Source organism: Arvicola amphibius, chromosome 9 (assembly GCF_903992535.2).
Source record: "Arvicola amphibius chromosome 9, mArvAmp1.2, whole genome shotgun sequence".
Classification (NCBI taxonomy): domain Eukaryota; kingdom Metazoa; phylum Chordata; class Mammalia; order Rodentia; family Cricetidae; genus Arvicola; species Arvicola amphibius.
Genome location: NC_052055.2, coordinates 25,224,434 through 25,236,004, shown reverse-complemented (window position 1 = coordinate 25,236,004; position 11,571 = coordinate 25,224,434). Strand labels below are relative to the sequence as shown.

The window sequence follows — 11,571 nt, the reverse complement described above, 5'->3', positions numbered from 1 at the left end:
GCACCCTTCTAAGAAAGAAAAAGTCAGCTGGGCAGCTGTGATGCTTCTTCCCAGTCGCCTTTGCTTCAACCTCTGACTTCATGAAATTCTTGGAGTTTCACCCAGCAGCAAGCTATGCTCATTCGCCAACCCGAGTCATCTTATCTGACTGGGCCCAGTCTCCCCCTCTTTGGCCTGCCTCCTTTTGCTGATGAATAAATCATGCTGGGAAACATCCAGGTTGGAGGATGATTTTTTACAGGAAAGTTCCATCTGCCTTCAACCCCTCATTGATCCAGGTTCGGGCTTCGAGGAGAAACCAGTGACAAGCTGAAGAGGGGGCCTTTTCGGTCACTTCTGCTAAGATGGCCATAGGCACATGCAACTTGGGTCAATGCCCTCCAGAACAGAAAAGCCACAATCCCACCTCTGTGGCCAGACTAGAAGACTTCAGAAAAACTCTTCATTTTATAATTCTCTCTCCCTCCGCCTCCTTCATATCAAAAGAGTGCCCACCCCAGAATTCCTGAAGCCCAAGGAAAGCCTGAGTCCGATAATCTGAAAAGGAGAAGCAAGCTGTTCCGACTGATTTCTATCTACATTGGTTTCCTTAAGGTCTAGGTAACAAGAAGACTGTTTTTCTGAGATGCTTTACTCTTATCTTCCAGTTCCCGAGGGTCGAGGAGCCACTCTCCGAGATCCTTTCAGTTGATAGATTAAAATACACACAAGCTGAACTTAAAAGAGAATCAGCTTCCTTTCTGCTTAAAATTCAACGTTTAATTGAATTCTCCCTTGAGCAATCTTTTCCAGTTAGTATAGTGCACCAAATTCCAGAAATGTGGGAATTAGGAACGGGGGTGCCTTAGAGGACTTTTACCCTGTTCTTTCTGGATACTCTATTCGAGGCAGGTGATTTGTAAAGCTCGGAAAGGAGAGGCAAAACACACGTTTCTGGGGCACAGCCGCTACAAATAACCTGAGAAAGCTGGGGGGGGGGGGTGGTGGGAGGAGGGCGCTCTGACACCGCAGGGAAAGCTGGTTTTTTTACTTAGGACAGAAAGGAGCTGGGAGTTTGTCTCCGCTAGAGAAAGGCAAAAACTCCATCTCCTGTGGGGGAATGGTGCCTAAGTGATGGCTTGGCCAGGTCAGGTAGGCTTTCATGGGACGCCACGGGGATAGGTAGGATTGCAAAAGCGCCCAGAGCCTTACGTCATTAGCCATCAGCTGACTGTGTTCAGGACCCGGGCTTTACTGGCTGCAGCGGCAGTCGCAGTGGCAGAGGTGATGGCCACCGAGACTGACACCACCTGCAGCCGGGTTCCAGACTGGCACAGCTACCCGGTTCCTGCACTGGCGGTACCCAAGGATCCTGCTAGATTGGACGCTTGTGCAGGCGGGGACCTCTCCGCCACAACTTGGTTTTTGTCTGCGACTCTCAGGATGCCTGGGCAGGCGGGAATCCAGCACTCAAGGCGGCCACTGGAAATGCCTTTTCCAAGAGGTCCTCCTTCGCACCTCTCCTGTGAGCCCTGACAAATTTAGTGTCCGAAACGTGCAGGCCACGCCCCCATCTTAATGTCCTATGCCTCTTTACTCCAGACCAGTAGAGTAGACACTAGTAGGAGGTAGCCCACTGCTATGACTGGAGCTTTTGGGGGAGCATTTTTGTTTTAGACTGAAAGTTGACGTTAAACACACACACAGAGACGCGCGCTCACGCAGTCACACACATACTACATCACTTTCGAGTGGGGAGAGCGGAAATGAACCCCTCTACTGCGTGTCTCTGGTCTCTAGGAGTTCGTGGGCAAAGCGGCCTACGATCCTGGCTCTGCACCTGCCAAGGACAGAAGCCAGTGCTTAAAAAAGAACCGCGGAGGAACCAGTGAGCGCGGCCAGCTGGAGCGCTCCACCGCAGCGCACAGTCAGGCCCCGGGCTGCCGCCCGCGCCCGCCAGACCCACTGGTGCGGGCCTTCAAGACCTGGAGCATCCTGTGCGGATCTGGGTGCCGCCGTGTCCCAGCCCCCACACTTTTTCTCCTCCCCGCCCCATTCCGAGTTCCGGAGGCGTGGTTTGGCGCGGGGGCGGGTTTAAGTCGCCGCGGGTGTCTGACCGCTCTGACAGGTCTCCAAATTCCTGCCAGGCTTTGGTCCCGCTACATGGTTCAGAGCGCCTGAGTGGCACCGTGCTTCCCTGGATCCGGAGGCTATTCATCGACTTCCACTCGGCCTGGAACCTCTGTTGTCGCCCAAATCTTTCGCCTGTCGCCTCATCCGCCAAGACTTGGTTCTCGGGTTCAGGAATCGGCGCCAGTGGGTTCTCTTCGTACTCAGTTGGTTTTGCAGACCTTCCCCACTTGTTCTTTCCTCACTCACCCCGAGGTCCAAGAAGGCCCAATGGACTCCAAAGAGCGAAGTAAAGGGGATGGGAATTGTGTGCTACGACCCTTCAGAAACGCTGATAGCAGAGGTGACCTTGTTCTGTAGCGGAGGCTGGGACCCTGGGGCTAGCGCCCCGCCACCATCCTCCTTGAGGAATGCATCGGTCCAGAACCCGTGCTGTCTGGAAGTGGAGACAACCAGGAAGGAACCGAAGAGAGAGCTTCAGCACACCTCCAAATTAACTGTTTGGTGACTTGTTAGCGCTGAGGCTACCACCTCTCTCCTGCCCTCCCGCGGGGCTCCCTGCCACCTCACCATCACCCACACCTCTGCTTCATTGCGCCCGCCTTCAGCTCCGCCCCGGCTCCCCATGCCGGCGCAATGGAGTTAACCGAAGGGCGATGATTGCAGCCACAGCTGCTAACTTAGCACCCACCCTAGCTATCGGTCACCCTTGACCAGTCCTGCTGCAGGAGCCGAGACGTGGGCGTCCGGATCCCAGTGCCGCAGCCAGAATCCGCCCGACGCGCAGCAGAAGCGCGCCGCCAGGGCGCCTCTTGGACAGCGAAGACTGCGCCAAGACGCTGAGCCTAAAACCAGCCAAGGATCTTGAGAGCAGAAAGGGGACTGCGTGGCTCAGAGCGCCGAGAATTTCGCAGACAAATAGCCACCACTATCACTGCTTATCCAAACTGCCCTGATTGGCGGGAAGGTGGCTCGCCAGAACTCAAGGGTCCGCTGCAATCTACCAAGAGTCCCTCGCTCCCCGGAGCACTATGACCTGACCTGTGGGAGCCCTGCTCAGGGCTTCTGCAATTGAGCAACATAGGGAAGAAGGGATCGCTGCCAAGTGGACCTTCGGGTCTTTAGAAACCCCCGCCCCCCAACTGCCACCACCAGTTTCTGCGCCTCCCTCCCTGCGAACCCGAACCATGGAGCTCTCGGATGTGCACTGCCTTAGCGGCAGCGAGGAACTCTACACCATCCACCCGACGCCCCCGGCCGGCGACGGAGGGAGCGGCTCCCGGCCGCAGCGGCTGCTATGGCAGACGGCGGTGCGGCACATCACCGAGCAGCGCTTCATCCACGGGCACCGGGGCGGCGGCGGCGGGGGCTCACGCAAAGCCTCGAACCCTGCAGGCAGCGGACCCAACCACCACGCGCCGCCGTTGTCTGGCGATTCGACGCTGCCCCTCTATTCTCTGGGCCCCGGAGAGCGAGCGCACAATACCGGCGGCACCAAAGTCTTCCCGGAACGCAGCGGGAGCGGCAGTGCCAGTGGCAGCGGGGGCGGGGGCGACCTGGGCTTCCTGCACCTTGACTGTGCCCCGAGTAACTCGGATTTCTTCCTCAATGGGGGCTACAGCTACCGTGGGGTCATATTCCCTACCCTACGCAACTCCTTCAAGTCTCGGGATCTGGAGCGCCTCTACCAACGCTATTTCCTGGGCCAGAGGCGCAAATCCGAGGTAGTTATGAACGTGCTGGATGTACTAACCAAACTCACCCTCTTGGTCCTCCACTTGAGCCTGGCCTCGGCCCCCATGGACCCACTCAAGGGCATCCTGCTGGGATTCTTCACCGGCATCGAGGTGGTGATCTGCGCCCTGGTGGTGGTCAGGAAGGACACCACGTCGCACACCTACCTGCAATACAGCGGAGTGGTCACTTGGGTAGCTATGACCACCCAGATTCTGGCAGCGGGCCTGGGCTATGGGCTTCTGGGAGACGGCATAGGCTACGTGCTCTTTACACTCTTCGCCACCTACAGCATGCTTCCCCTGCCGCTCACCTGGGCCATCCTGGCGGGCCTGAGCACATCGCTGCTGCAAGTCACCCTTCAAGTGCTCATACCCAGGCTTGCGGTCTTTTCAATCAATCAGGTAACTCCTGCTTGCCTTTGCTTTCCCGCTCCACCTCCCTGGGTTGTTCAGAAATAACTTCTAGAGAACTAGGGTCGCCTCACTCTGGTGTGAACCTGGTCCCCTACTGGCTTAGGTTTTGGGCGTCCTTCCGTTGCTGTGTGTGTTGGGCGAAGAAGGGGGGCTTCAAGCCTCAGAACATAAGAAACTAAACGGCGGCTAACTTTACTTTTCTACTAATTACTAACTTTTCCACTCTGGTTTGTAATTCTCCTTTAACAGCAACTGGGAAAATCTTTTTGCCTCACACACTGACACCCAAAGTCCACAGGCGCTGGAGCAGGAGAGAGAAGGGGGGTGAACCATTTAGATTTAAAAGGTGGCACTTTGCTTGACTCACAGCAGACTGCTTCAGAGACTCTTCAGGTTTAGGTTTCCTCATGGCTTGTTTCTGAATGGGTTCAAGTTTTTGCTAAATATAGATTTGCATTGCTGAATGCCCTCTGAAAGGTCCCCCCCCCATCCTTCACGGTCCCATGACAGGGTTTTTATTTGGGAAATTTTAGTGGCTTTGGGGGATCTACTGTGGTTTCGTCTCTTATTACATTGTTCAGACCTAGACCTCTGAATAAATAAATAAACAGGTCTCAGAAATTGAAGAATGGCAGGCTGTTGGTAAAAAAAATAGAAGTTTTTATTCATTGAAGGGGATGTTTTAATGTAGATGACTTTAATGAATTACTTAGACAGAGTCTCCAAACCTGTCACTCTCTTTTCTCCCTCTGTCTCTTCCTCATTAAATATGGATGTGCTTCCGTGAACAAAGTTCATGTTGTCCATGCCTGGGAAGGTAGACAAAGAATCCAGTCTTTAAATTCACTAAAACCAATTGATAATTAATGACCTGACACTTTGTTCAACAAATATCTGGGAAAGTGAGGGGTGGGCAGTCTTCTTCTTTACCAAGGGAAACATCAACAGACTCGATTTAGTACGAAAACAACTGTGAGGTGCTCGCCTAGGGATCGTTTGGTATGAATTCGTCCTGTTCTCAACATCTCTGCTTACTCTTGCTGGATTAGACCTCCGGGAAAGTATGAACAGATAGTTCTTACAATGGACATTCCTGCTAGAAATGACTCATGATTTGGAGATCATTGGCACCATTAGACAGCTTTGCCCACTATTGCCTTCTGGGGTTTGATTGGAGTTTGGGGTCCTTTCCCTTTCATGAAGGATCTGTGTCTGTTTGCTCAGGTTGCTTATCTGATTAGCTGTTTGGACGGTGCTTTTTGAAGTGTGTCCCGCAGAAAAAGCAAAGGGTTTATAAAGCATGTGACTGTGGCCGTCAGGCATCAAACAGGGAGATAAGAGTCTTGCTAAGAGCCACATAGCTAAACTTTTCTGTAATATAGGCAATGTTGAGTATACCCTCAAAACACCTCAAGCTTTTACTATTTGATGCATAGTACAGCTTCCATTGAAGAAGGCCTTGCATTCTTTGCCTGAGGTTGAGTTGTATTATTATACAGTGTATCAGCTGTGCATCTCAAACCCAGGGAACACGGACATTGGAATCCTTTGCATGTAAACCCACTTTCTCCCAAGCACTCCCATTCGTCTCTTCACTCTCTTAATATGTTTAAATCTCAGCAAATCCTTTCTTTTTTTTCTTCTGCCCCTCCCTATGGCAGCCTCCTCTTTCTCCTGCTTCTCTCCTCTTTTTTGAAAATCTGTCTCAGTCTGAGTTGTTTTCACCACCAACCATAGATAGCCGATATATACAGAAAAATCTCATTTACAACCCACCGCCTTTCAACAGTAGCCTTCCTTGGTACACATTACTGAAAGACCTCATCAAATATGCCAGGGTAGTATTTAGAAAAACACATCCTAAGTGTCAAATTATGAATATCTTCAAAGTTCTAAGTATAGACATGTTTTTCTCACCAAGTGGATCCAGCGAGTGAGTTCTGGCTCCATATTTGTTTGATACTCTACTCAAATACTACCAGATGGGGGAAGATTAAAAATAACATCAATGCCTGCCCACTCCCATCCTATGATAAACAGTTCTCCACTGTGAAAACCAAGGCCAACTGCATGTAAACTAAGCCCATTCACCTTTCTGCTTGGGACAGGTTATTGGTTTAATAGGGTTAAAAGCCAGGTAACCTTTGACCAGACTGAAGAAACCTGGACCACAGTGTTCTTCAGTATGGGAGACAAAAGTTCCTTTAAACGTTTTCCTTTGGCGCCCCCTAGGGGCACGAGCTTCCTAGATCCTACAGATAAAGTGGAGGGTTTATCTCTTTCCCCAAACCCTGGTTTTATTTATTTATTTATTTATTTATTTATTTATTTATTTATTTATTTATTTATGAAATACTGGTTGGCTTTACATGTTTAGTACATAAAGCACACTTAAAATTTTCTGGGCAACAACAGTGAGATCCTAAGTCCGCACCAGAGCCTATTCCATCCCCCTAGTGACTGTGTCTCTTTCCATTCATATTTCCTCCTCTGCTCTTCTTCAAATCCTAAATTCTCTACCCATCTTTCTGTCTTCCTAATATGCCAAGAGACTTTATACTTCTGGACCTTTATATCTGCATTATAGGTCAATTTCCCCCAATCTTCATATGACTGCCACATTCTCTTTCCAAACTCTCCCAAGCCACTCTCCCGGACACACGAGTTTATCACTGCTTTATCATAAATAACATTGCATTAACACCTGCACAGCAATTACAGGGTCTGAAATGGTCATATCACTCTGTTGTGTTTACTGTGTTTCTTACAGAAGCCCCAATGCTCACAAGAACACACACACACACACACACACTAAAGAGGGCAAGAGAGTGCCCTTTCTAGTAACTAGTTTATTCCTAGCACTCAAACAATCACCAGGAATAAGGTAGGCCCTTAACAAATTCACCATGAAAACAGGTGTGTGACTATTCATCACACAATGATAAGATACTCAGCTTCACAAATTCTGTTGATGAAAGAATCCTCTCCTGAAGCAATCTATGCACACACACACACACACACACACACACACACACACACAGATAGATAGATAGATAGATAGATAGATAGATAGATAGATAGATATAATTAAGTTGTTTGTGTCTAAGACAGGCTTTTCCCCATAAGCCCTGGAGAAATCAAACCACAAAGCATGACATTTGTACAATATTATACCCAGAAATAAGAACCTTTATTGGTGTTATTATACCTGATAATGAAATATAGACGATGCTATCCTTTGTTTTCCTTTCAAAGAAGAAACATCAGAGTTTTTGGAAACAAAGGGGACTTCCCGAGGCTGGAGAGCTAACTGGTGACAAGGACAGAATTAAAATTTGGGTTCCAATGCTAACCATTCATCAGCAACTTCTAGGGGTATCCTTCTAAACACCCTCCTGCAGACTAAGAGTAGTAGAACATATATTAGTCACCAGAGTAATAGAACATACATGACATCGATGAGCATTTAGGGAAAAGCCAGAAGGGAATTAGGGAGAAAATGCCAGAATGGCATAGATTCTTTGAAATGAGTTCATCATTCTGCTCAGCTGGATACAAATCTCTCAATTGAAGGCCATAAACCCTTTGAATATCATCTCTACATTAGTCTTAACTTAATTCCCTTTAAGAAGATGGCTCAGGTTCAACTTAATGTTTTCAAGACTCATGGGATTAAAACAAGACTATAGTGTCAACAACAGCTTGTCCGCTGCTTCACGTCACTGAAAATGTCATTTTCAAATGTAATAAACAAGCCAGCGATTGCCTTCTTAATCCAAGCTGTGAGTATCTGCTGCTACTTTTTTCCACTCCTAAGGAATCAAATCCGTGTTTTGAAATGGCAACCACCTTGCCTCAAATCCCTGCAGACCCCCTATATGAGGTGCCAATGCTCCTTGTAAATCTGTATTGCAACTTGCTTCCCACTGTGGATATGAGATTTAATTTTAAAAGGCCCACTCAAGAGAGGATTCTTCTTAGCACAGAAATAGTTTGCATTCTTTTGATTCAGTTAAGTAAATTTACTACCTGCCCCAACACACACACACACACACACACGCACACGCACACGCGCACACACACACACATGCACGTACACATCAAGAGAGAAATTATTGTCTACAGAAGATATAAATAATCACCTAAATTACCTACATAGTTTCTGGGTCCAGTAACATTGGAAATAATGAGGAACCTTCCTAAGGTGCAAAGTCCAGCTGGAGGAGGGTTTTTTTTTTTCACCCTCACAAAAGTTTAGTTCCAGGGAGCCCAAGATCTGCCATTAAGCCATCAATTTGTCTTATATCAGCTTTACAATATGGAATTCAAATCAGTGATACTAAGGGTTCCTGTCCCAGACTGTCTAGGAAGTTGTTGTTTTTCCTCTTCTTAAACCAACTGCTTATCCTGCCAGTTCAATTCATTCATCAGAAAATGCATTACAAGATGGCATTATAAGCATAAATAAAATATTAACAGTAAGGCTCCATTTGGTAGATTTTTTTATAGGCCAGATACATTCTAAGCTTTATAGCTATGACTACCATTTTATTCTGTTTTAATTTCTACTGACAATAAGAAGAGTTACCTCACATTGGAAATTCATCTTGTTCCCATTCTTCAGCTCATTAGAGATGGGACGCTACAAATCATTTAGTTATTGGAAGACTTTATTTAATCAAAAGATGACTGCCTTGTTCTTCTTTCTTGGGGGCTCTAAAATGTTGCAGCTGGTGATTAATTAGTCACCTGTGCCTCGTGGTGCAGCAGATAAGCAGAAATATAGAGTGGAGGTGGTGGTATCTGCAAGATAACTCTGAGTAAAAGCAGGTAGGTTTGCACAGCCGGGTTAATCTGTGTTCAAGGTCATGCTGTCAGAGAGGAATGTCGTTCCCCTCTTAGACACAGCTCATCAAACAGCAGAGACTACAGCCAGACAAGTACTTACTAATCAAGTCATGATCCTTGCGCTTGACAAATAATGAGAAGCAGTTAGACTGCTGCCTGTTCTGTCGGAAATCCTGGAGGACAGCACGCAATTGTAGCGGGTAAGACAGGGGAGCATGACGTGAGCAGCTGAGGTTTAGGACCGTGGCTAAAGTATGCATTTCTGGTCATTTAAGTGAGATGTTGACCTCAGAGTAAAAAGGAAGCAGGGATAATGGAGTCACAGCCTCTCCCCATTTATACAATCTTGACACAGGTGCATTTATACATCTCTGTCCAAGACTAGGGCTTTTTGTATCTAACTCAAATCTAATAAAGGGATTCTATGACTGCTTAATGTACAATGAATGATGTGGAATCTAAATCACTCCTAACTCCATAAACAGTCTCTTTAGAACACAGAACTCTGCCTTCAAACAGTAAGACAAGGCTCGGACTTAACCTACCTCTCCAGCTACCATGTGCCGTTTCTAAACCTTATGTACCTCTATTTCTGTACATTGTTTTGGAATATTCACACAGGCTTAAAATAGTAACTGCAATCTGAAGAGGAAAAAATACTTTTCAAAAGCATATCTGAGTGTCAGCCTTCCCAAGGTGCCTCTGAAAGCTAGGGAATGGAGCATTTACTCCTCCTGCTTGTGAAAATGTTTGCCCTTCATGTCCTTTCTTTTCTCTTTCTTTATTCCCACTTTACGTTGTAGTTTTGCCTTCTGTTTATTTGTTTGATTTGTATTTTTGTTTGTTAGTGATACCCAAGTGATCGATTAAGTCTCATTGGCGCTGGTCTGTGGATATTTTTGCCTAAGAGTAGCAAATAGATTTTGGGGGTCTGCATATTTAGAGAGAATTACAAACTGATTGTGTGGTATGTGCTGTGCAAGATTAAGTTATGAATGTGTTTCCCCCTCATATTCAGTTCTATCACCTGACTGGCATCGGTGGGCCAGAACATGATTAGATTAAATCTGAGGGATGGGGGTGATTTGGATTCTGAAGCAGAAGCCGCAATGTCATGCTAAGTAGGATAGATACTTTAGTCATCTTTACACTTTGATGATTGATGACATTTAAAAGCTTACTAAAAAGAAGTGAAACCAAGCATAAGAGGAAAAGATGAACACACACACACACACACACACACACACACACACACACACGTAATCAGAGGACACTACTACAATCATCTGTGACATTTCACTGTTGCCAAAATATTTCTTAGGATGCTAATTTATTCACATCACAAATTGGTCCATTGGAGTTCACCCTGCATGTGTTTGTGTTCAGAACACAGATGACAGTTACAATATTCATCTCAAACCTTTTCTCTCACCAACAAATGGGAACAATACTGTTTCTTTGAGAGACCAGTAGGCCTAAAATATACAGTTGGGCAATACATCGATTCACTTGACATTTTGTTTCTGAAGCGCGTTCCTTTTTCAGAACCGAAGAAAAAACCTAAATTCTAGAGGCAGTATTGGAAATTGGGGAACATTTGTGACACAGAGGTTTTCACCTCAGTCAGTCAGATAATGGTTTATATAAATAATATCTTCCTCAGGATGAGTACAGGAATGCTGCTTTTGTCAGCCACCCACAGCAGGGGAAGCCAGTGTAATTGGCCCTGAGCTTCCCCAGGAAATGTAATTGGATTTACACACTCAAATTATATCATGTGAGTTTTGTTTATGAAGGGTATTTTAGGAAGCCAGGTCACTTGAGCAGACTTGAGAGGCCAGCTTTTCTCACTTCAAGATTTTTTAGTCAGCGCTGTGGGGTAGAAGAAGAATGTAGAGTGGATTAATTAACCCTGGGGATGCTGGGCATTCTGTGGAAGGCTCTAGCCACATCCTAGCCAGAACGAAAGCCATTTTCCTAACAAATGCTTCCATGGGATCATCTTTCCAACCAATGAACTGAGTTTATGATCTGCTGTCAAATAAACCTACAATGGCTCGTTTCATCAATATCTCTGTACTGGGCTTTGAATGAATGTTTGTAGTGTGAATTTCTCTATCTGAATTATATATAATTTTAATACACACAAGACCTGAATTATCTACTAGTTGCTGGGTTATTGCATCTGCTCTATTTCCTTAAATATACGCCTAACCTCTGGTGTTACAAACTGTAAAATGCCTTTGAAGAAGAAGGCTCCCCCAAATCAGGAAACAATGCATGAAGACAGAAACTGAATGTGAAAAGAAATTGAAATTACATTAATGGGGGTTCTTTCTAAATGACTCAATTTTTAAACTGCTGTTTAGATGTAAAGTACACAACTATGTAAATATTTTATCTGAAAACAAAACCTATAGCACTTCATTTTGTGAAAACCCCATCCTTGTCTTGTGCCAGCTGA

General features: G+C 46.3%; 1 protein-coding gene across 3 annotated transcripts in view; it reads left to right on the top strand.

Moving 5' to 3' along the window:
* The first annotated feature begins 3,296 nt into the window (after positions 1-3,296).
* Positions 3,297-11,571, top strand: part of Adcy8 (adenylate cyclase 8) — a 206,209-nt gene continuing 197,934 nt past the window's right edge. For all 3 annotated transcript variants that reach the window (XM_038342920.1, XM_038342919.1, XM_038342918.1), the window contains exon 1: positions 3,297-4,247. In XM_038342920.1, the coding sequence (XP_038198848.1) occupies positions 3,297-4,247 (951 nt within the window). The remainder of the gene's footprint in view (positions 4,248-11,571) is intronic.